The following is a 26,960-nucleotide window of genomic DNA, read 5'->3' as shown; positions in this document are numbered from 1 at the left end:
GTACAGGGTGAAATCACAAGACCTCTTCTGATCTACAGCCGTAACACAGCAACAGACTGTTAGCGCTGGTTCACTATCTTTTATGACGCCTCTGAAAGGAGAATGATTAAAATTTAATCTCGCAGTAATATCCACCTTATTGCATCAAAAATCTCAGAGGGGAAATTCTAATGGCAATGGACCTTGAATTACAGGTCACAAAAATAATTTAAATTGAATAGTTATTGACAGCACCACAGGATGCAAACAATGCACGCACTTTATGAAACCATATTAAATTCTAAAATGCATATATTCTGCACGCACTTCTTGGCGATGGCAGCACTTCATCTTTTCTGCAACGAACAAAAATGATTTAAGGCTGCCATACTTGAACACACATGCAGATACCCAGAGCAACAAATTATACAACAATAGACACGACGGCATATTCAGCCGAAAGTCAACACCTTCTGAGAATAGTGGAAAACAAACAAAACTGAAGTTCCATTATGCACAAAAAAAAAAAAAAAAACATTCATATGAATAATATATGCACATATATATTTATCATTTTGACACGTTCTTGATGAACAAGACTGTAATCTTCATGCCCACTCTGATGAAGGCCTTTTTTTTTTTTTTTTTTCCTTCTACGTTATTATTCTATTTTAAAGCTCCGGCTCATCTTTTGATTTCTGCAGGGAGTGCTTTGTCTTTTATATCGTGTCTGTGCTCACTGAGCTTGAGTTACCAACCAAGAAGCGTCTTGATTCCCCCCTAGTATAACGCAGATCAAAAACAGATGGCGTCTGTCTTAATGCCGGGTTCGCCGTCATAGTAAAGCTGTGAGACATCGAGCAAAATAACGGAGTGTACTATACACGTCTAAATTATACATTATAACGCCGCAAACTCTCAGTATGCGAGATGTGTTTCATACGACAATCGGTAAAATCTCATCAGCCGCTTAATAATGCCACCTATCGAAAATGTCACCGTTTTATTGCGCTCTGCAAATGCTATCTTGTCTATTTTGATTTTACGCGGCATTTTAAGGGCAATTGACAAAACACATTCGTAAATATTTATTTTACTGTGTTGGGAGAATAAACGCAAGTGAACAAGCGTTACTTGTCATTTCCGCGGAAGAGTAAACATGAAGTATTTTCTTCAAAAATACTGACCGTACGGAGACCTCTATTAACACTATAAGAGCTTTTTGTTGAGAAAAGTCAGGTGTTTTTTGAAAAGTCAGGTGTTTTTTTTTTCAAGATGGTCGTTTTTCATGATTCATGTTCTGCTTTCTCTTATAATATTCACCATATATTAGATTATATTCGATTCAACTTTATTGTCACCATGCATGTAAGGATACAGAGTAAGGAAATGCAATGCCAAAAAGTTAAAAAAATGTGCAATATTTACAGAAAAAATGCAGTATTCAAGAATAAATGCAGTATTAAAGAATAAATGCAATTTTTTCTTTTATTTTTGTTACACCTAGTGCAATTATGGTGGATATGCTTATCATAACTGTCACAATTTTCCTGTCCTTTCTTACCCATCTTGTGTATTTAATCTGTATTTTCCCGTTTCATTTTTGGCTCCTGAGTCAATAATTCCAGCTTTTTATTTCCCCAAGTTTTATTTCCCCGAAACTGGTATTGTTTTCTGAATTTTAGCATTTGAGACGACTGTCTTTCTGTCAATGTTTTGGATAGCAAGCACTGGCAAACTAAACAGAACTGTGATGCAATTTTAATGTTTCCAGTCCAAGTTAACTTTATTGTCAATACTGCCAAACATGCAAAAGTACAAAAAATCATGAATAATTTGTCACAGAAAACGAGTTATGCTGATGTAGTTGTTTTTTAGAAATAATTTTGATGGTATTTACAGATATTTTAATATGAAACTAAAATCAATTTTAGTTTAGCTTTACTATGTTTTTTACTGTTTTTTTTTCTTCTCGAGACAGATTACGGCTATTTCATCACGAAAAAAAAATCAAAACTCTGCGAAAAAAACGCTTTTCATCATCAAAAATCAAATGAAGTTGAATTAATTTTCCAAAAACGAGTTTTAAGGCAATTTTTTGGGGGGGGGTTGTGTTTTAAACAACATATTCTACTCTTTGTTACTTCACTACTTTTTTACTTTTACTACCTCACTCTTTCACACGTCATGCCCTAACTCTGCTCGAACACATCCAGCCTATTTTTTCTATTTTGTTTATTCATTTTATTCTTATCATTGCTATTGTCACTTTATTTATATTGTCGTTTGCCCTTACTGTTCCTGTCTGTCATTATTATCCTGTATTTTCAATCAATATTGAACTTAGAAACCCCTTATTTTTTCCTTTTGTTTATTTTTGTACGGATGATTACATACGAAATAATGTCAGCACATTCATATAATCATAAATGATTTTAAAGATGAAATAAAATGCCAAAATATTTGAAATGCAATTTTCATTGTGTTCAATTTACATGATACCTAGTTGGCCTGCGCATAAAAATGCATAAGAATAAAATAAGAAACACGGCCCGCTAGCCAAAATAATTGCCCCCCACCACCCAATGGGGATCAATAAAGTCTATCTTATCTTATCTTATCTTATCTTATCTTATCTTATCTTATCTTATGTGAACTTAAAAAAAAAAATCTCACCCACTTACTGTAAATTATAATAATTTATCTGTATATATGTTCATAACTATGCAATATTTCATTCATAACAGCTTCATGTACAATATTTTTTCATACTCTTGTGCACTCCTTATCTTTCACTTGGTACTTAAGACACTTTATAGTTTATTTGTATTTCTTATTCTCCCCCTTTTTTTTTACTGTTTATACAATTTTCTGCTATTATTTATTATTGTAATGTTTTTCTTGTAACTCTTGCGCAACAATTTACTTCGGGATATATGAAGTTGTTCTTATTCTTATTCTAAATATGTGTCCAACTTAAATTATGGCTATTTTCAATCAGAATAAAACATGCTTTTCCAAGACAAACTGGGAGGCAGACCATTCATAAAAAACTACAAATTATGGAACGCAGTGATCGTCCTTTCCTTGAAGCCTCTGTTTTAAGCGCTCCCTTTATTTAGCATTGAAAACCATATGTATCCTCTGAGATGATCCAGGAGGACTTGGGATACAATGTGGCTGTTGCCTGTCAGGAATAGCTTTTGAGTTGAGCTCTGGGAAATCAAAACATGATCATAGACCGCGGTCCTTTTTCGCACACAATGGCTCCAAACAATTGGTTTGGTGGCTTGAACTTTCAAATCAATTCTCAGGCAAACTGAATCTGCACATTCTCTCGAACTGAATACCTTTTTTTGATCAGCTGTAAAAGCTTCGGTTTGACGGTGTCGGGATTTAAGCTGATTACGCCGGGTCTCAGATTTTCCTGTCGGCTCACATTCTAAACGGGGATATTCACATCTTGGGATGGATCAATGGGACCATTCACAAAGAAAAAGACAACAGGGAATAGCAAACCTTCCAGGTAATTGCCTTCACGCCGAGTTCTTTGTCTAATCCTCACGTTGACTATTTGACCTGCAGAGATACCGAAACTTTTTTTTTTTTCCATAGCCTGATCATTTTTAATGGAGCATTTTATTTGTTACCGTTGATTTTTTTAAGCCTTTCTTTATAAGTAACCTGATGTTTACATCATGAGAATCAGCTGACTAACAAGGGACCCTGTGCTACTGATGCTACTGTACACAGTTCTTACCCACTTACATCTATCCAGCTGTTGAATGGCACTTTAGTACTGTTAGATAAGATAAGATAAATTATATTGATGCCCTATGGGGATCAATAAAGTTTCTTTTGTCACTGCAGCGTAACAGTTATACACTGCTCAACAAAAATAGTTACACAATGTAACTCCAAGTCAGTCACACTTGTGTGAAATCAAACTGACCACAAAACTGATTCATTTTGATTTGTTTTAAGGATATTACATCTAATTTGGATCAGCCTGGAGTGTTTTTTTTTTTGTTTTTTTTTACGCTTTAATTTTGAGTTTGACTCCATGGGTTGATAAACTTTATTTTCATTGATAATTTTTATATGATTTCGTTGTCGGGACATTTAACTGTGAAAAGAACAAAGTATTTAATTAGAATATTTTATTCATTCAGATCTAGGATGTGTTATTTTAGTGTCCCCTTTATTTTTTGAGCAGGGCATATATATATATATATATATATATATATATTTATATATATTTATATATGTATAAGAATATAAATATAAGAAAAGAACAACTTTATTTATCCTGGAGGAAATTGTTGTGCCAGAGTTTCAAGTAAAACATAACAATAATGAATAATGTAGAAAATTGTAAGGGGGAGAAAAAGAAATACAAATAAAAGTGACACAAACTATAAAGTATCTAAGTAACAAGTCAAGGCTATAAAGTGTCTTAAGGTCTTAAATACCACGTGAATGATAAGGAGTGCACAAGAGTATGAAAAAATAGATATTGCATATGCAGCTGTTATGAAATGAAATATTATAATATTATATTATTATAAATAGAGAGATGATTAGAAGACAGTTAGAAGATAGCAAAAGACATCACAAATAAATAGAAAGCAGAGACAACAACAACATCAAGGATAAGAATGGACAACAGAATGGATGAAAAAAAACAGCAAGAGAGAAAGTAGACAATCAAAATGTCAACAAATAGGACAGGAACATAAACAGAGTGATAATAGCAATGACAAAAATAAACAAAAATAAGCAGAATGTGAATGAGTTGTGTAATAGTAGACAAGGGAGTTACAGCATGACATGTGAATGGGTGAGGTAGTGAGGTCATGGTAGCACAGATGTATGCTCTGACTCTTCCTGTAGAGTGTATCTGTGTTGTGTGTCCAGTTTGATTGTGAACCCCAAGGTACTTGTGCGAGTCCACTAACTCCACCTCCTCACCCTGGGCGGTGATTGGTACGTCTCCTCCAATTCTTTGTTAGCTGCTGTAAGGGGCCTCTGAAGGTGTGCCGTTGAACGAAGGATGCTCATCTGTTGATGATGGGACAGTACCAGAGAGAAAAAGTACCTGAAATTGTGCCCATCAGGCGGATCAGTGTGCTGTCAGCAGTGGTGTGGACTACATACCGCTCTGTGTGGACTGCATACCCCTCTGCAGACTACATACCGCTCTGTGTGGACTACATACCCCTCTGCAGACCACATACCGCTTCTTTGTGGACTACATACCCCTCTGCAGACCACATACCGCTCTGTGTGGACTATGTACCCTTCTGTGCGGACTACATACCGCTCTCTGGGGACTACATACCCCTCTGCAGACAACGTACCCCTCTGTGTGGACTACGTACCGCTCTGTGTGGACTAAGTACCCCTCTGTCTTGGTGAAGAATGAGCCGAGCCAATAGGCAAAGGTCTCGATTTACCGTTAATCTACATAACTTCTGGGCGCGACCAAAAGAACAAAATCGCGGATCCTAGCAGTTGAAATGAGTGTCCGGCCATCTTGGAGGGGTTCAAAAGACAGCCGCTGCCCCTTCACTTGAAGTTAGATGAGATGGCTCGGGGCATCCGTCAGGTAACCTCCTAGACGCCTCCATGGTGATGTGTCCTGCGCACGTCCAAGTGGGTGGAAGACGCCGGAGGGACTGTGCGTCCAGGCTGGCCCAGGAATGCCTGGCGATTCCCCCGGAAAGAGCCGGACAGAGTGACCTTTCTGCTTCTGCTGCTGCCCCGGCATCCCCGTCCCGGAAAAGGAGGAAATTGTGCATTTTCTGCCACTGAGGTGTGCAACAGCTGCTAATTCCTATTGGGGACACTAAAGTTGTCTCCTCCAGGCCCTCTCCAGTAAATGCACTCCATTAGGCGAACCAATTTGTCCTCAGGCTGCAGCCTGCAGCTCAGCGTCGAGCCCAGGCCACAGCAGAAACAATGAGAGCGCACTAAGAGCATTACACTTCCGTGTCACCCCTGGCAGCCCGGGCGTTCTTTCAGAGCGGTTGAATTCCTCCGGGAAGGTCACTGTCTGCCTCCCGGTGAGTTTACAGAGATGTTTTGTCAGCGTGGACACACAGACGGAACGCTTAACTGGATAATCGCAGTCGGGTAAGCTCGTAAGACGCGGCTCACTTCTTTCATTTCTGCCAAGGGTTAACTGATTGACTTCATTCAGCTTAACCCAGTTAACAGGTGCTAATTTGGATTTAGCCACTGTCGCTCAGTCTCACAGGCCCACTTACTCCTTTCATGAAACAGTTGTGCTCTAATTTTCTGTCTGATGTAGGCCCCACTCTGTCATCTTTTTGGCTCCTGAAATGACCACCCCTTTCTTCGGTTGATTGCGCCCTGTCGGTTGTGAGCGGACCCGTGGCGCGCCGACGATCGATGCCTTCCCGGAGATAAACCTGTCTGTCTTCCAACACTGTGGCATTAGGGAGGTGACAGTCGTGGTCAGGAAAGCAGCAGCCGGACTGACAAGCCTTTGTCTTACATGTCCTGACATTTGTCACTCCTTCGGAAATCAGACATCAAATTCCAACAGCTCAGGTTTGTCACTCTGGGCGCAGCGATAGTTGTCTCCTGCTAGTTTTAGCGATTCCACTCTGAAGGAAACCAAAATACGACAACGTTTTCTGAGGCTTCCGGATCAACGTTCGGCCTTCTAAATGTACGATTCTGACCGGTTCCCGTAAAACAGTTGCTATTCTGCCTTCGCTGAAGCTTCGGAGAAACCGTCATATTTGTAGTTATGGCGTCTCCTGACCGCTAGCGCTATCCCAGAAAAGGAAACCAAATGTTATCAGCTTTAAGCTCCTGAATTTCTGCAGAACATGGAGGAAAAAAATCGTGTTTTCGGTTTCGGTCCAGCTCAACTTCCATATTTATTCCATCATAGCCGAACTGCTATGTGCAATAAGCGGTCGTTCCCTGATTGGTCTGCTGCAATGGCGGCAACTAGTGTTGCAAAATACTTTCTCAAGACATTGATTTCTAACTTGCAAGTTCAGCAAAGAGAAACACAAATAGGGGATGTCAGTTTATATTAAACTTAAAATAAGTTTTTTTTTTTCTTCCCTCTAAAATCCCAGCCTTATACCATAGCTCTGCTACTCACTGAAAAACAAGTATCAAGTGGTTCTCAAAACAAATTTATTGCAGAACACACTCCTAACTTCAGTCCTTTCTTTTTTTCTGTCTGGGAATATTATTTTTATTTATATAGCTATATGTCTCTCTTACATATTACATGCATGGTGACAGCAGTTGGCTGACTCTGATAGCTATTATTGTCTAAAACAAAGTGGAAATAAAAACAAATCATCTTAACAACTAATTTGAATTCCTCGGTATGTATGGCAGTGGCTTTTTCTTCTAAGAAAGCAAACAATACTACAAACTAACATACAGTGCTGTAGAAGATGAGTTATATAAAAGGAACAGCAAAGTGACAAAGGCCTACAGCTGACTGCAGGAAAAAAAGCAGAAGAAAATAGTTTATGAAAGTCTATTGCTCAAAAAAGCAAAAATGATATCTCCTTACATCTGTATTGTAATTATTATGATTATTATGATTATTATTAGTAGTAGCAGTAGTACTAGTATTATACAAAACAGAAAAATTGTTTATTAAAGTCTATTGCTAAAAAAGAACTTCGAAAAAACAGAAATTATATCTCCTATTTATTATTATTATTATTATTACTATTATTATTATTATCATTATTATTATTAAAAACAGAAAAAATTGTTTATTAAAATCTATCACTCAAAAAAGAGCTTGGAAAAAAAAAAAATTCCTCCTATCTTTATTATTTCAATTGTTATTCTTGTTGTTGTTGTTGTTGTTGTTGTTATTATTATATAAAACAGAAAAGAATGTTTATTAAAATCTATTGCTCTAAATAGAACTCGGAAAAAACAAAAAATGATATCAACTTCCATCTTTATTATAACTATTATTATTCATGTTGTTATTATTATACAAAACAGAAAAAATGTTTACTAAAATCTATTGCAAAAAAAAAGAACTTGGAAAACAGAAGTGATACGGCCTTCCATCTTTACTATTACTCGTAGTATTATTATTACCATTATTATCATAATTATCATTATTATTCCTTAACTTTCATAACTTCATCAGTGTCCAATACACCTATTTTTTTTGTTGTTGTTTTTGTTTTGCTTTGGGGTGTAAAATGCACCCGAGTGTAAAAATGCGCTGCATACTGCAGATATTTCACGAGAGAATGACGTAAAAATGTATTTCATCTGCTGTCAGATGTGTTTTTCACCACCCCGGGAATAATGAACTTTGCAGCTTTTCAATGCTAACTGTTGTTAGCATGGAGGTTTACTCTTAACCTTGTAACGCAGCTGGTTTGAGATGAGATTGCAAGCGCAGGATAAATAACTAACCATCTGGTGTATCAGGTTTGCACTCTCTCACTCTCCTACACTTTTTCAATGATTCACCTCGGGTAAAGCAGGCTGTGAGGGGGCAGGGTTATGCAAATTTTTGCAGATGACTATTGTTAACCAAGTTTACGTTTCACCAAACACGCTGTCACATCACTCTTACAAAGGAATTCTATGACTCTGTATATTAACATTCTTATTTTACACAATCATGTTTTCAAAAAACATCATATCAACATGTTGTTTTCTTGATATTTAGAGTAACACACACCCGCTTAAGCGCAAACACCGGCAAAAAAACATGTACAAATATGCAATTAGCAAGGTGCTCCCAGTAGGAGCCCTGTGATCATTTACATAAATCAATATTATCTTCAAGGTGAAATGGAGATCTTAGGTATGGAAATAGTTGTACTTGTCACTTAAGCGGAATGATTGATGGGCTATGCAATGAGACATGGCAAGCCACATTTGTCATGCATATACGCACAATGATAATAAAATCACGCTTCAGATTAGACAGCTGAGAGTAGAAAGACAGGAGAGGAGACTCTGGAACTGAGGAGAGTGAAAAAGACATGGCAAGAGTGCTGCAGTGCTTCTGCATTCTAATTGATTGGCTGATTTTTACTGCCAATGCTGCTCACTCGGGCTTCAAATAGATGGATGAAACTCTCTTTTACCCCACATTACTCTCCCTTTTTTTTCTTCTTCACACCCCCACACCCTGTCATTTTCTTCAAGTTCTCTCTTTTCACACACCCGAAATAGTCAAAAACATTATCAGGTGTAATTGCTTCTCCACGATCATTTTCCCCCAAATGAACTTCCGCACGGGACGCATTCGCGCCGCGCGGGTTTTCCGTAACGCCGTGTTTATTTGCCGATAAACTTCCCGCCTTGTTCGTACGGGTCTGATATCCAATTTTGTCTGAGAGAGGAGGTCATCCGCTAATCCTAAATTGTCCTGCAGCCATCTCTGAACCAGATACCAGCTTCATTTTCCCATGATCCCCTCGCCTTCTCATCCTCTCCTCTTCCCCTCTTCATGTTTCATCTTCTTGTAGTGATTAAGTCATTTGAAGTGAAGTAACGCAAGATGGGTTTCCTCCAGCGCTAACAGATGGAAGTGATGACGGACCGGGGAAAAAAAAAATAAAATAAAATACAGGTGACAGAGACACACCACGATATGACGGCTTATCGGGTCGAAGTTTGGCCTTTCATCCGGTAGCAGTTGCTGCAGATGCTTGAAAATGGATTTTTATATCCGCTTCCTGGAAAAAAATGGAGTGTCATTCCGAGCCAAAGAATGTGTGCGGTTTCATCGGAACATCTAAGATTTGCAGACTCTGCTGTTTGTCCTTAAAGACGGACAAAGTCGGCTCATTTTCAGACACATGTCTGTTTACATTTGATTCGTATGTCGTTCGAGTGCCATCGTCATGCCGAAACTCTGGAAACATTCAAAAAGCACTGCCGGAAATGATGGTTAACCAGCTTTGGTGAAGAAAAACAACCAGCCGGGCTGCTAGTTGAAGTATCTCGCCCGCCAAACACACGTTCATAACAATTCATGCTTTTTAGTAATTGCCATAATCCAGGGGTGGGCAAACTTTTTGGCCAAATATTCGACGGATGCGCCGGGTCACCCCAAGCTTCAATACATATTTAAAAAAAAAAAAACGCATTTGTTAACAGTACATATCAGACTCGTCTGACATTTGTCTGAACATTTTCTGACATTTGCTTTGAAAATAAAAAACAGCTTGGTTTTGAAGGCACAAACCGTTTTTTTCCCTCGTAGCTTCACGTCCGGCTCATTCTATTCGTCAGAACCTCCACGGCAAAGGCTGAATCACAAAGCTCATCTGTGTCTTTCAGCTCTCGAGTAGCTCCAAAAATGAAATAATCTCCTGTTTGAGCTCCCACGTTCATTGATCCGATCATTCAAGTTCATTGATCCGATCAAATCAAGTATGGATTCTGGATTGATCTTTGGCGGGCCGGATGTGGCCCGCGGGCCGTAGTTTGCCCATCTCTGCCACTGTCGCTAAAAACATTTATATTGTGTTGTATTTTTGTCTATTTCATGACCACAATTTAATGAAGCCATTCATTTCATTTTTTTTTTTTTGTCCTTTCTGATGTCAACTTAAAATAGGCAATATTGGAAATTATAGTGCCTGTGGTTACATTACATTACATTGCATTTGGCAGACACTTTTATCCAAAGCGACTTACAATAGAGGACATAGGGACTGCAAATACACTTGCAAATACACGATGCACAGGAAATATACAGAACAGTAAGCTTGAGTTAGTGAGGGGTTTTTTTTTGGACAGAGACACACAAACGTACACACACACACACACACACACTGCATAGCCTGACTTGCTACCAACCTGATCTGGGGCATCAGCGCAGTAAAAAGTCCTGAAAGAGAAACGTTTTTACCTGTTTCTTGAAGGTTGAGAGAGATGATGCTAGTCTTGTTGCTTCTGGGAGTTTGTTCCACCACTGAGGTAGTAGAACTGAGAACAGTTTTGCCTGAGATCGCTTAGAGCGAGCAAAAGGTACTGCTAATAGGTTGGAATTAGAGGAACGCAGCTCTCTGCCGGGAACATAAGGACTACATAAGGACTGTGGTTATCATTAACCAGCTAGTTACGCTTTAGCAACATTGGCAATGCCCACCTGTGCTTTTCACCATCGCCTCAATGCCACCGAAGAGTGATATTCCACATTCAGACGGTAGTTATTAATATGAACATTTAAAATTGAAAACAAAATATAATAATGGAATTCATAACATGTCAAAGATGGCGCTGTGCTAATAGTGTAAGTGTAGCACAAATGGAAAAGCACAGATACAACTTGACTTCTGCACCGCACTCTTTCTGGTTGGTTTAAGGTTCCCCGCCGAAGATGCCAAAAATGTCAAACTATGAAATGTTGAGATTCAGGAGCTCCGGTTTTGTTTGCTATAAACACTCCCGTCCCTCCCCTGTCCTGTCCAGGTCATTTACCATCGCTCGCAAGCCGAAAGGTAATCACGACTGACACCTCGAATCTCCCGCTGTGTGGATGTAAGCGATGGTTTTTGGGGGCAAAGACCAGAGCTTATATCATAAATTTTTTTTTTTTTTTCTTGAATCCTAAATACGCTTAGAATTTTGATCGAACCTCTAATCTGAGAAATTGGGCAAGAGATCCATTAATCATCATTAACCAATGATGGCAACTCCAGATGTGGGTTCGTGTGTTGGTTTTTTTTCTTATCTTAAATGGATTTTTCCCATTTAAAATAACCTAAAACAAATACATTTGTTCCAACCAGCGATTATATTCAAGCGCGATATCACTCACACGTTATTTCATGCTTAATTTCCATGGAAAGCATTTTCTTTCTGGGTTTGCCATTTGCTTTCTTAGGGTTATTATTTAAAAAAATGCACAAAAGAAGCACAAAGATAGGGGGAAAAAAAAGGAAGCTGAGGCGTATTTGAGTACCGCGTGAATTTTGTATTTCGATTTTCTTGTTCGCATATTTGTATCATGAATTTTTGTTCATATTTCCAGGATAAAATTTGCGCTTCTTATCTTAAAATATTCTTAATTTCCAGAAGAAACTCTTCTCCCTGCAAGTTCCCGACCTTGAATGGATTACAACCATTCCTGCTCAGGACATTTTCCAGTCACCGCGACAGTGTGACTGACGGTTTAGTGCTTACCAAGTAAAATCAGCGTAAGTGAGCGCAACAGTGAATCTGCCTCTGGTTTATCTTCACCTGCATCGAGGTGAAGTTCACAGAGAGCATCGAAAGTGTATCTGCAAGCTCCTGCGCCCACGACAACCCGCAAAAACCAGCTTTGCTCATCAGTACCGTTTTTTTCGGATTATAAATTGCTCCGGATTATAAGTCGCACCAGACAAAAATGCATTATAAAGAACGAAAAAAACATATTTAAGTCGCACTGGAGTATAAGTCGCATTTTGGGGGGAAATTTATTTAATAAAATCCAACACCAAGAATCGACATTTCTTCTTGAAAGGCAGTTTAAAATAAAAACAGAATAGAGAACAACAGGCTGAACAAGTATAGCCTTTATGACGCATAAACAACAAACTGAGAACGTGCCTGCTAGGCTATGCTAACGTAACATATTACGGTAAGAGTCATTCAAATAACGATAGCATATAGCACATGATACAACCAAACAATCAATGTCACTCTTAATCTCTTAATCCAACAAAATCTTCTTCGGTGTCACTTCTGAGCAACTCTGCCAACTCCGAAAGTAAACTGTATGCCGCTTCCTCATCTACCGGTACGTAACTACGTCAGAGTCATCGTCATTATTCCAGCGTCTCTGGATCCCGACAGGACGGCGTCCTTGCTCTGATAGAAAGGCGATAGCTTTGCATGAAGCGGTAACACCAGGAAGCTCCTCCGCAAACTCATTTCTATCCATCTCCTCGGCAACTACCAGGGTGTGAAGACGCAACTGTCCTGTTGACAAGCCTCTCCATGTGTGAACTCTTTCCTCTAGCCAGCTAGCTTTTAGCCCGCGATTAGCTTTTTTTAGTTTTCTTCATTTCAGTAAGAGTAACCTTCGCTTTTAGCCAGTCCCTTACAAGTTTCTCACTAACTTTAAACTTTCTCTTTACTGCTCGATCGCCATTTTCGGCTGCATATTTCACTACTTCCGGCTTGTAACCTGCAGAATATGATTTTCTTTTCGGTGCCATTTTTGTTCAGCCCTTCTCAGCTGTTTTTATAAGTTAGCGCAAATGTTGAAATGATCAATTTTCATAGGTACAGAAGTCGCTGGTAGCATCTTTTTTCTCAACGTACTTCTGCCATGACCCACCCCCGCTGAATTTTGATTGGTTGGCGTGTGTGTGTGTGACGATCGCTGGTATATTAAACACACACACACACACACACACACACACACATCAGAGCAAGAGAGTTCAATAATTTCACACATAAGTCGCTCTGGAGTATAAGTCGCACCCCCGGCCGAACTATGAAAAAAACTGCGACTTATAGTCCGAAAAATACAGTTTGTGCTATTTAAGAAGTTCAGCACCAGCGTTTTTTTTTGTTTTTTTTTTTTGCATGTGTTCTTGTTTCATCATTGGGTCAACTCTTGTAAACAAAGAGACCAAAAGCTCCCAAATATCATGATTTCTAGATGCACTACATGTCCAAAAGTGTTCGCTCAGCCTTCCAAACGATGGGAATCAGGCGTTCCGATCACTTCCGCGCCCGCAGGTCTATAAAATCCAGCACCCGGCACGCAAACTCTTTTTCTCATTTGTGAACGTATGCATTCAGAAAATTGAGCTGTCAGAAGCTCAATGAATTCCAGCGTGGAAATGTGATAAGATACCACTTGCGCAACAAATTTCTTCGCCCCTAAATATTCAAATGACGGCTGGATACTAAGAACATGGAAGTTCTCGGGAACGACGGCATCTCAGCCGAGGCGCAGAGAGTCAGAACCTCCAAACTTCACGCGGCCTTCAGATGAGCTGAAGATCAGCGCGCGGAGAGATTCTTCGAATTTGTTTTCATGGCCGAGCAGCTCCATCCAAGCCACTCATCACCAGGCGCACTGGATTCCAGAGCGGTGGAGACGCGTTCTGTCACTATTTATATTGTTTTAATTCTAGTCGTGTATTTTTCACCCTCACTGTTCCTCCACGTCGCCCAGCATCATCCCTGATGTCTGTCGACTTATCTGCTGTCTTCTTATTCGGGGATTTTTTTTCTTGCTATCACCTGTCTTCTGCATTTCTATTTATTTATGCTCATTTATAGTCATATTTATTTTCTTTTTTTTTTTTTGACACTGACTGTTACGCTGCTGTGACTATGAGTTCCCCCTACGGGGATTAATAAAGGTTATCTTCTCTTATTCTCTGGAGTGACCAATCGCACTTCTCCATCTGGCAATCTGATGGACAAGTCTGGGATTAGGGTGCAGCCTTGTTTTTGGCCCCTTAGTTCCAGTGGAAGGAACTCCGAAAGCTTCAGCATACCAAGACATTTCGGACAATTCCATGCTTCAAACTCCGCGGGAACAGTTTGGAACTGGACTCTTCCTTTTCCAACATGACTGTGCACAAAGCAAGCGCCGTAAAGACCCAGTTGAAGACCTTTGGGATGAATTCAAGCCTTCTCGTCCAACATCACTAATGCACTTCTGGAAAAATAATCCACAATTGCCGTTAACCAATCCTGAAGCTTGTTGACAGCCGTCCCAGAAGAGGTGAAGCTGTTCCGTCTGCAAAGGGTGGACCCACGTCGCGTTGAATCCTACGAATTTGGAACAGGATGTCTCTTAAGTTCATAATATGCAGGTTAAGGCAAGCCATATTTTTTGGGGGGCCAATGTATATTTTCTGCATGATGGCTGTGCTTCTTTTGTCTCCTATCCGGTACATTGACTCGTATCGCATAACGAACCCACTTGCCGTGAATCCCTGCGCAGTGAATCGTTTGATTGTAGCAAAAACAAAATGTCCGACTCTTCCGAGACTATTTGATTTCCTATTTTCAGCGACATTCGCTCTTGGAATAACAGCCCGACCGATAAAAACCTTGGCAATCATCGACCTCCTGTTTGGTCGATTCGATCCATATTATGTTAAACTGATTAAGCCCGTGGCTTTTTTTTTTTTTTTTTTTTTTTTTTTTTTTTTTCCACCCCAAATGGTTTCCGCTATCCAGGTTCATCCAGGTTAGTGTTTTCACGATCGTCCTAAAAAGGATACATGACTGCGGAGGATGAACAGGTGTCAGATATGACAGTTGACGTCGGTTTTGTTTTCATCTCACCGTTCTGTCACAGTTTGGAAAACTCTTAACATTAAAAAGTCCTTTTTATTGTTAGATGATCTTCAGCATCACACGCTGAACTCCCGTGTTTTTCCCCTATGGCCGGTTAGCGGCTTGAACGATACCTCCGCCACCTTTCAAGCTGAGCGTACGTGTGAATGCAGTCTAGACTAAAGCGCTTTGAAAGCACATTGTGTGAAAGCTCTATATAAGTTGAGATCATTTATCATTGAAGAATACAACCAGTCTTGCAAAAAAAAAGACCGTAAAAGACAGACCACCGCGAATACTTTATCACGGTATACGTATCGGATTTTGTCAGTCGTGGGCATTTTATCAAATGAACCAATCGGATAATCCAAACACAAAGTAAAGCACCGCTGAATTTATCAGAAAAGTCGATTAATTACTTCTTTATGCGATACGATATCAATAGCGCTCGGTCCTCAGAGACCGTATAAGGCTGAAATTCATTGTAACGCCGGGCTTCATCTGGAGTTAAAAGTGAGATCAATTGGATTTCATTTTTTTCTTGTCTGGTTCTTTGTTGGTCTAAAGGTATTTGCAAAGTAGCGGGATTTTGAGAATTATGAGGAGCTAATTATTTTCCAAGCATACGACGTGTCGGTGACAGATCCTGAAAATTAACATCAGTCAGCTGTAATAATATGACGACCGACAGGTAAAGTGAATAACACTGATTTTCGCTTTGCAAAACCACTGGATAAATTAGATTTGTAAACATTTTGACAGGAAAACAGGCAAGAACAAGCACAACTAATAACAAGAGCCAAAGTGTGATGTCATGTAAAGAACATTTCCAAAACTTCTGCATTCAGATATCGCAACGCCCAAGAACAAATATCACCAAAAGCGCAAGCACACACACACACACACACGGTGTGTATGACCCCGACTCTAACTCCACTGCCATCCGTAGATTGTTTATATTGCGACTATAATAATAAACGTTAATCCACTGTGTACTCGTATGCAACTTTATTAGCAGCTTCCGCGTAGCATTGCGCCAACAACATAATATGAGTATAATGAAGGTCTGATTTCCGCGGCTCGGTCTGTGGGAACCAACCGTTACGAAAAATCCACATTTCAAGTGGAACTCTTGGTATTGAGTGTGAAAATCTTTCTTTTTCTTGGAAGTTGTTGGCTCTACTTCTGTCTCTTCACTAGACCTTTTCCCCTTCGAAAAGAAACTTTCCATCTGACGTCTGTTTTTTTACTTATTATGCTAGCTTGTGGGCTAGCTACGTGTCATAACAGCTACATGTACAATATTTGTTCATACTCTTGTGCACTCCTTTCACTTGTTACTTAAGAACTTTATAGTTTATTTATATTTCTTATTATCCCCTTTTTTTTTTTTTTTTTTTTACTGTTTATAAAATTTTCTACTATTATTTATTATTATTACATTTTTCTTGTTACTCTGGCACAACAATTTCCTTCGTGATGAATAAAGTTGTTCTTATTCTTACATTTTTGGCGTAACCGAGATGTAACCGAGAGATTCCGGTCATTTTTCCAAAATAAAAGCCTTTTCAAAATAAAGATTGCTCAGACTTAGATAATAAATCCAGTGGAAATTACTGATTATTTTTTGGGCGGCCCGGTACCAACTGATCCACGGACCAGGGTTTGAGAACCACTACTCTACTGCACACCAGTATTTCTTTAGTTTTAGCCTGGTTACAGTACTAACTAAGCATAAATGTTATTTATTACTCATGTTACACAATACATCTCATTACTATATGTCGTATATTCTAACGTCTCTCCTGTCTGTCTGCACACGGGATAGTGAGAATTATCATTTCAACCCCTTTGTACGTCCAGCGCACGTGAAAAGAATCGACGATTAAAGCTGACTTGACTTGTCAGTACTTTCAAATGCGACCTTTGCCGAACCAGCAAAACGGACGGTCGAGGTTTTTTCCGACACGCTCGGGAAGTGAAGCGTGACTCCGTCGGTGGTATCGAATGGAAGAACTGTGGACGTGTCGTCCACAACCAAACGCTCCCGAAGTGGTCATGTGACCATCAGCGGTGCATCACGGAGTGTGTACAGGACCCGGTAGGGATGGACGAGACTAATAAAAAAGTTTAAAATACAAATAGTAGACAATCAAAAGTTTTTGATGCAAGTGGAATTCACTAAGATGCTAGTTAGAAACTCCTACCACAAACGTAAAGCTAAGCTGGACTTTGCGGCCAAATTTGAATTTCTTCTATGCTTCACTGGTGAATAGCGGGATGTTTTTTTTTTTTTTTCCTCCACGCCAACCTTCCACTTAAGCAGTGCATGCACAAATCCTGCAGCTCTGCCGATCTCCAAATAACTATTTTTTTTGCACCTCAGAGCTCAATTTATTCCTTATCCTCTCCGCAGGTCCAGACACCACAAAAGACCCCTGCCTGAAGGTACGCTGCCCTCCTCACAAGGTGTGTTTCAGCCACGACTCCCAGACTGCCATCTGCACCAATCACAAACAGCCAATTCACAGGTAAAAAAAAAAAAAAAAAAGAAAAATCAGAAATTGAAAAAAATATTATTAACCCTGCATTGCCTTCTATCTATAAAATATCAACAGAAACTTGGGGGCTGTGGATGCAATGGATTTTGGGATTAGAAATTATGACTTTCACCAAGGTCAAGTCTTCATTATCGTTCTCTCTTCGGTTCATCAGTAGGAAGACATTTTTTTTTATTCGTTTATTTTCATTCTCCCTCCAGCAGTTTGAAACGTTAGTAAAACCGTTCACAATTAAAAAAAGGTAGTGTTGTTTTTCTTTTTTTGACCCCATATCAACTGCTTTTAGCATTAGCTATGTAATAATAATAATGATAATAATAATCATAATAATAATAATAATAAATGCATATATGTGTTTGTGTATGTATATGTGTGCATATGTATATATATGTATATATACATATATATACAGGACTGTCTCAGAAAATTAGAATATTGTGATAAAGTTCTTTATCTTCTGTAATGCAATTGCAAAAACAATAATGTCATACATTCTGGATTCATAACAAATCAAGTGAAATATTGCAAGCCTTTTATTATTTTAATATTGCTGTTTATGGCTTACATCTTGAGAAAACTCAAAAGTCCTATCTCAAAATATTAGAATATCATGAAAAAGTAATTTTTGTTTTTTTCTAATTGCATTACAGAATGATAATAGAACTTTGTCACAATATTCTAATTTTCTGAGACAGTCCTGTGTGTGTATTTGTATATATGTGTGTGTGTGTGTGTGTGTGTAGATATATACATATATTTATACATTTATATATAGACAGAAAGAAAGAAACTAAACACAAAATCGATTCTTGAATTAATTTTTTTTTCTTTCTGCGTCGTTTGCCGTTTTTGTTGGTTTTTTTTTAGATTATGTGAATGAAACTTTTTATTAGAAGCACTTTTGACATTGTGCTAAGTTTGATATGTACAATGACAGTCAATTCCAATGGAATAAATGCTGTTATTTGATCCCTCTGTGCACTCTTACATAGACTGGGTGCTCCATCAGACAGAAATGTTTTTGTGTTTTCTGTGTTTGCCATTAAATTAAATGTTTTTCAATTTTTCAGTTCAAGGAGCATTTTCTCCCAAAAGACATCTGAATGCCTTTTTGCCACTGTCTTGGGTTTAATTGATTTTTTTTTTTAAGTCATCAGTTCCTATGAAACTTGGTTTTAATTAATTTGCGCATATTAAATTAATTAGAAGTTGCACTTGCTGCTTATTGCGTCTGAAGATTCACCTTACATCTATTATGTGCCACCTTCACTGTAGCTTTGGAGCACGATTATCATTTTATTGTAATCCTAATTGTTCGGTTTCGTGCTCATTTTATGCAATTATATTACATTACATTACATTTGGCAGACGCTTTTATCTAAAGCGACTTACAATAGAGGACATAGGGACTGCAAATAACAAAATAACACTTGCAAATAGAAGATGCACAGGAAATATACAGAACAGTAAGCTTGGGTTAGTGAGTTTTTTGTTGTTTTTTTTTGTTTGTTTTTGTTTTTTTTTTGACAAAGACACACACACGCACACACACTCACACACACATAGCCTAACTTGGTGCCTAACCTGATCTGGGGCATCGGCGCAGTAAAAAGTCCTGAAAGAGAAAAGTTTTCACCTGTTTCTTGAAGGTAAATGATATAATTTTAAATAATAATTGCAGCATGAATTTCCTCATGTCAAATCACGTATCGGTGTTCTCAAGACATTCGGAATACATTTAATACAGATACAGAAACAAGACGCTAATTCACCGCCGTTAATCTCTCGCACTAAAAATGACCTTTTTTTTTTTTTTTAAAACAGAGCCTTTTCTGTTTCGGTACAATCCAAAAAATTAATCCTGTCTCCAAATAATCTGTCAAAGTACATTTCTCCAGGCAAAAACCTCTACTTCAACCCCATTCGATGTGTTTCACTTCGAATTTAAGTTCCCTCATCGTTTGATAACGTATAGCTGCCGGCGGGAACATTTACATAACCACAAAGCCATAACTCGGAAACATTTACCGAGGCTTCCGGTCTTAATTTGCGCCCTCCGTGTCCCGCTGCGAGGGGGCCGGAGCGCCGTGAAATCAGAGTCTTTCCGAATTAGAGCGACGTTGAAAGTCTCAGCGGGCGGCGCGAGAACAGTCACGTATGCAGGAAGGAGTCACGGGTCGAGAAGGAAAGCGGGAGATTGCTTTCATAACTCCGAGGGTAATACGTCTATGTGTCTGCTTATATCTCCGGTGCTGTATTTCAAATTTATATTTGTCAGTATGCACTACATATTTCATGGTTGAGCTGTTCTCGTGCTTGACTGGAAATATGCAAAGAGCGGCTCCATAGGAGTGGAGGGAAAAAAAAAAGCCGGAAGACGGATGAAGGGAAGCACGTCAAGACAGACCAGATCAGCTTTCTGGTTTTTCCTTCTACCTTTGCTGTCATCGCGGTTTTAATCTACCTGTGCGATGCTCGTGCTCCGATCGGGGTTTTGCAAGCCTGCAAAAAAAAAAAAAAAAAAAAAAATACGACATGCCGTCGAGGTTCTGAACGTCGTTTTAAAAGAGCGTGGATGCGGGAAAAGATTTAAAAAAAAAAAAAAAAAAATGGGAAATTACACCTGAGTCTGCTTTTTCTGTTTGTGCTGATGGACGGATCTGAGAGCTCTTTGATAGAAAATAACCGCGAGATTTAGATCACACTTAATTACACTTGTTATCGAAAAGGTCTTGATCGACCGATAATGATCGGATCTGCCTCGGTTACCCCTGACAACCGGAGACACTTAAATCAAACTTTCTGCTCAGTGTGGTTCTGATCCTCCCAGCTTTGATAATATTCCTGTCTGGAGAGTTCTGATTGCCCTTCGGTTTCCCATCCCACACAAATTCACTCAAACGCTTTAAAAGGTGGAAATCCTCGATAAATATCCAAATTTTTTTGTGCGTGTGATTTTCTGTCTTCATTTCTTTCAACACGTTTAAAAACAGATTTATCCTCTTGACTGTCTGGTGTCTTCTTTCAAGGTACTTTTTGCTAAAAAAAAAATGAAAAGCGGCATTTTCAGCATCATCCGTACGTGATGTCATACGGGCAATAATCTAATGACCACGTTTTTTTGTTTTTTTTTTTAATGAAGAAAGTCTCCTATCTGGGTTTGAATTCCTACGTTTTGTTCTCTCTCAGCGTGAAGCCCAGGAAAGGCAGCTCAGGCCACAAGCACAGACTCCAAGCAAGTGCTCGTGGGAATTGTAAGATATGTTCGGCGCTCCATTCGAATCCGGTGTGCGGTTCCGACGGCCACACCTACTCCTCCAAGGTGAGCTCCTCCTTTACCTCACCGAACTCTTTGTCTTTTTAGCATCTTTATCGGTTTTAAGATGATGCCGTTTGCAGATGATACTGTGATGCTGTAGTGAGACGCAGGAAACAGGTGGAGGAACATCTAGAGAGGTGGAGGTTTGCTCTGGAAACCAGGGGAGTGAAGGTTAGTCGCGGCAAGACGGAGTTAATGTGTGTGAAGGAGAGGAACTCGGGTGGAACGGCGAGGCTACAGGTACTTAGGGTCAACAGAGTGTGGAAAAGAGGTGAAGAGATGGGTTCAAGCAGGCTGGAATGGGTGGAGATAAGTGTCAGAGGTACGATGTGATAGAAGACTATCAGGCTGAATGAAAGGAAAGGTGGAGGAGACAGTGGTGAGATGCTCTACAAACAGTGACAATGACCAAAAGATGGGAGCTGGAGGTCGCAGAGATGAAGATGCTGAGGTTCTCTTTGGGAGTGACCAGGATGGATAGGATCAGGAATGAGTCCATCATGTTAGATGTTTTGTCCAAGCAGGTTGGAATGGGTGGAGAGAAGTGTCAGGGGTTCCATGTGATAGAAGACTATCAGCCAGAATGAAAGAAAAGGTGTACAAGACAGTGGTGAGACCAGCGATGATGTTTGGACTAGAAACTGTCACAATGACCAAAAGACAGCAGGCAGAACTAGAGGTTGCAGAGATGAAGATGTTGAGGTTCTCTTTGGGAGTGACCAGGATGGAGAGGATCAGGAATGAGTCCATCAGAGGAACAGCACATGTTAGATGTTTTGGAGAGAAGGTCAGAGAAGCCAGACTGAGATGGTCGGGTCATGTACAGAGAAGGGATGGAGAATATATTGGTAGACGGATGCTGGAATTGGAGCTGCCAGGTAAGAGGTCTGGAGGAAGACCTAAGATTTATGGACGTAGTGAGAGAGGATATGAAGGTAGTTGGTGTGAGAGAGGAGGATCCAGAGAACAGGGTTAGATGGAGAAAGTTGACTCGCTGTGGCGACACCTGAAGGGAAAAGCCCAAAGGAGAAGAAGAAGAATGTTAGATGTTTTGGAGAGAAGGTCAGAGAAGCCAAACTGAGAGGGTTGGCTCTGTGCATGACCCAAACATCTCAGCCCGGCTTCTCTGACCTTCTCTGGCCACCTTTCCCTTCTGGCTCAGTCCTCGATCTCTTCGTACCCCCGACACTTTTTTCTCCATCCCAACCTCCTTGAACCCCTTTCTTTACCTCTTCTCCACACTCTCCTACGCTCCGGACTGTTGACCCTGAGTGCTTGAGGTCTAGAAGAAGACCAGAGAAGATTTATGAACGTCCCAAGAGAGGATATAAAGGCAGTTGGTGTGAGAGAGGAGGATCCAGAGAAGGAGAAGGTTGATTTGCTGAGGCGACCCCTGAAGGGAAATGCCCAGATGAACCAGTGCAACGTTCAACCATAAAGTAAAGACTAGTAAGGTGTAACTAAACTGGACCTAAGACTTAGAAGCAGGTAAGTTTTGACATCGGAAATAAGCAGCGAGGAATCAGGGATGTCCAGGTAAGTTGATTTGGTGGATCTTTGTGTCCGACCTGAAGATTTCTTAGAGACGGATGCAGGTGCTGTGGAGCAAACTAGCGGGTTGATCCTGGAAATCAGCAAAGATCTGACCTCAAACAGCACCATAAGTCCAGCTTCGGACTTATAATATTTCTTGGGTAAGATTTTAAGCCGCTGACTTTGGCTCTTAATGAGGTAGTTTTCGCTGACTGCAATATTACCTTTACCGAAAGGCCTGCGTTGGTCAGAGGAGGATCACCAAAGAAGGCTTGTAAGACCAGTAGAACTGTGACCAAAAAGACTTAAAACCCATAAAGCCTACAATCTCCAATCCCAAAATCAACATTTTGAAAGTGGCTCCAAAAGGTGCAACACTTTTTTTGCTGGTAACACCGTAAGAAACAAAAATACGTTTTTTTGAGGTCTAAGTCGCCTCCACAAGGTATCGATAGGTCCTCAAAATAATCTCTCCTGCTTTCCTTTCTCTTCTAAATCATCCCCCTTCCTTCATTTTATTGCATCGTTCCTCCGTCCCCGGCTTGTTTTTCTCCTCGCTCTACCGTTTTATCACCCTCTGAAGGTGATCAATGTGACAGATAATGACAATAATAATGACAGATGGAAGCGGGTCAGATATCGGAGACTTCTCCAGAAACCCGGCTCAGCCATTATGAGTCGTCCTTGGTGTTTGTAGATTGTTATTGATAACCCCGTATACATTTCCTTGCCTTTTGTTTAATGCGCCTGCAAATGAACATAGATTGACTCAAATTCCGACGCGAAAGAGGCATGAGGTATCCTTACACTGTTGTTATTTCCACATTTTTGGGGTTTTTTTTTTTCTGGATACAGGCCTTACTAATGGTCCATACGGTTGAACTCAGCCTTCGCCGGGGAGGATAACCGTGAAAGCGAAAACAAGAGGAAGAACAAAATGAAGAGAAGGACTGCAGCATCTCCGCGCCTTCCACTATAATTTAGATAGAGTTCAGTTTAGCAGGTGGAGAGATGAGTCACTGAAGCACAACTTCAACTCTTATCACCAGTGAGCTGCTCTTCAATTCACTGGTCTCTGCTCTCTGGTCCTGTTTTATTATTGCATTACATGCCTCCTCCATCCTAGCATCCTAGAAAACACACACACACACACACACACACACATTCTCTCAATATCACTAGAAGACGGCTTTTATCTCCCGCGAGGTCCCGTCCTACTAAGTCGTCGGTTTCTCCTTCACTCTCCTTTCCTGTCCTCTTCCCTTTATTTTAACTTCCCAGTTTCACCCGTGTAAATCACTGTTTCATTAAAAAACCCATCAGCTCCTTGAGAGGGACAAACACCTTTGCCCCAAATCAATGAAGTGAGAGTACTTTTTTTTTTTTTTTTTTTTTATCCTGGTAAAAAAAAAAAAAAAATTAGGTCAGGAATTATCATCAGTCATTACCAGTGGGCGTTTTATCTACTCACTTTGCAGTGGGGCGGGAGTTGTAGTCCTCTAGACCAGGGGTTCTTAACCTTTCTGACCCTGAGGCCCATTTTTTTCAGTACAGAGTAGCCCAGTGCCCATTAAATATAATTTCAATTTATAGTATTTATTATTATTAATTATATTATGTATTATTTAATATGTATTATTTAATATACACTGCTCAAAAAAATAAAGGGAACACTTAAAAAACACATTCTAGATCTAAATGAATGAAATATTCTTATGGAATACTTTGCTCTTTACACAGTTGAATGTGCTGACAACAAAATCACACAAAAATGATCGATGGATTCAATTGTATCAACCCATGGAGGTCTGGATTAGGAATCACACTCAAAATTAAAGTGTAAAAACAAACTCCAGGCTGATCCAACTTTGATGTAATGTCCTTAAAACAAGTCAAAATGAATCTGTGTTGCTTCCCCACTATGATTTCACACAAGTGTGATTGACTTGGAGTTACATTGTGTTGGTCAAGTGTTCCCTTTATTTTTTTGAGCAGTATATATACACTGTCTAGGTTTATAATCATCTCACTCTTGGTTTGATTTGTATTCAATTCAATAAACCAAATCCACTTACAGTTTACCAAGCAAAAACCTTGTCAAATAAAATGAAATAAAACGGTTTCTTACTTTGTGCCACACGTCCGGCTACGAGGTAGCTAGCTTTCAGTGCACTTTTAGAGTTGCCTGTCAGCGACACCATCGATCTTTTCCGCATCTGCAGCCCATCTTCTTTTCTCTTGAAAAATTCCACCGGCTTTCCCACAAGCGTCGGACACTCGGTCTCCAGGCGCCGCTGTAGTTTTGACGGCTTAAGTGCTTCGTTAGACAGCGTTAACACACACTCCACACACCGGGCGCTACCGCCGTTTACGAAGTCGTACTTAATGAAGTCGGGATTGTGCTCGCGCGAAAATGTCCTTTTTGACGGGGGGTCGTCTTCATTTTTTCGTTTTAAATTACATTACATTACATAGCATTTGGCAGACGCTTTTATCCAAAGCGACTCACAATAGAGGACATAGGGACTGCAAATACACTTGCAAATACACGATGCACAGGAAATATACAGAATAGGAAGCTTGGGTTAGTGAGGTTTTTTTTTTTTTTTTTTGGACAGAGACACACAAACGTACACACACACTGTATACATTTTTATATTTTTAAATAAATTTAAATAAAAATATTTAATTTTTTAAATATTTATATATTTTTAAATATTTAAATATATATTAAAATATTAAAATATAAAACATTAAAATAAATATAAATATAAAATATAAAAAATATAAAATATTAAAATATTTTAAATATTTTCCCATCTTGTTTGTTTACAGCTAGCTAAGTGGTTTTTTTCTCCTTATTTATGGAGCTGGTTAAAGTAACAACCGACCGATGCATTAGCGCCACCACATGGTCGGGAGTTGTTATTGCGTCCCGCAGCTCTTCGCGGCCCACATGTGCAAAACAGATTTTTTTTTTTGCGGCCCATTAGGTGGCGCTCAAGTTTGGACCCTGTGGTTAAGAATCACTGCTCTAGTAGACACACAAGCGGCGGCCGAGCGGTTTAATGTCAGATAATATTTTCAAACCGGCCTTTAAGGTGTGACGGATAAATACGACAAAATAAAACGATACGACCGATAGGAAAACTGTGGTATTTTGGAAATACGGTGGGACTGAACCCGGGTTGGTTTTTGTTTATTTTTGTCATTGTTATTGTCACTCTTTTTATGTTTCTATCCATGTTGTTGTTATTTGGTTGTCTATTTTCACCCGTGCTGTTTTCTTTTTCCATTCTGTTGTCCGTTATTATCCTTGTTGTTCTTCTTCTCACTGGTGTCTATTTATTTGTGGATGCCTTTCGCTATTTTCTGATTGTCTTCTTATTATCTCTTTATTTATATTTACAGTAGACCCTCGCTTTCGCATCCTTGCTACTACACGGATTCAAATTTTATTTTTCATGATGAAATAACCATATTCTAGCCTAAAAAGAAAAAAAAAACAGTAAAAGATATAGTAAAATCAAACTAAAATTCATTTTATAAAATAAATAGAATACAAGATCTCCCCCGCTAAACTCTCGCTCCCACCATTGTACCCACGCGAGATCTCGTACGGAATAACATTGGCTAAGTAGATCCGTGCTCAGCATGCTATTGGCTGATTGCACATGTTGTTCCTCATGTTGATTGGCTCTTGGAGAGAAGAAGCTGATCTCCTTGTAGGTTTTTCCCAGCATACAATGTCCAGGTCCACTTGGCTGCTGTTCTTGTAAGCGTGAACACTGTCCACTTGGCGCTATTCAGTTTGTGAAAGTGTCAAATTTTTTTGTGACACCCCACGCTCTAGGATGCCTCCCAAACACCCAGCATCGACCCAAAAATGCTGGTAAAGACCCCAAGCGTAGCAGGAAGATGCTAACTATTGGTCAAAAGATAAAACTTCTCCATATGTTAAAAGTTGGCCGCCGTTACAGCATTAACAAATCTACAGTTCATTACATCAAGAAAGACGAAGCTAACATTAGAAGGACAGCGACCTTAAGCCTGAGTAAAATTGCAAAACGGGTGATGACGATACAAAATAAATGTTGTATTGTATTCCAATGTTTCTTGTACGTTACAATTATCCAAAAGTGTGTAGAGTGTGGAAAGCGTAATACATTTTGCGGTTGGTTCTCAAAGGGTTAATAGCATCAAAATTATCACCTCGCGGAAATTCACTTTTTGCGGGGGGTCTTGGAACGTAACCCCCGAAAAGTGAGAGTACGATGTAT

The 26,960-nt window shown here is 39.5% G+C and overlaps 1 protein-coding gene across 3 annotated transcripts in view; it reads left to right on the top strand.

Annotated features, from left to right (window-relative positions):
- The window catches only part of spock1 (SPARC (osteonectin), cwcv and kazal like domains proteoglycan 1), a 151,372-nt gene that overhangs the window by 81,458 nt on the left and 42,954 nt on the right, over positions 1-26,960 (top strand). For all 3 annotated transcript variants that reach the window (XM_086158272.1, XM_086158271.1, XM_086158273.1), the window contains exons 5-6: positions 17,684-17,798; positions 21,018-21,150. In XM_086158272.1, coding sequence (XP_086014398.1) covers positions 17,684-17,798; positions 21,018-21,150 — 248 coding nt within the window. The remainder of the gene's footprint in view (positions 1-17,683; positions 17,799-21,017; positions 21,151-26,960) is intronic.

The sequence above is a fragment of the Fistularia commersonii genome, chromosome 13 (genome assembly GCF_037954325.1).
Source record: "Fistularia commersonii isolate RoL2024-O1a breed Wild chromosome 13, RoL_Fcom_v1.0, whole genome shotgun sequence".
NCBI classification, from domain to species: Eukaryota; Metazoa; Chordata; class Actinopteri; order Syngnathiformes; family Fistulariidae; genus Fistularia; species Fistularia commersonii.
This window is presented reverse-complemented; position numbering and strand designations above follow the sequence as displayed.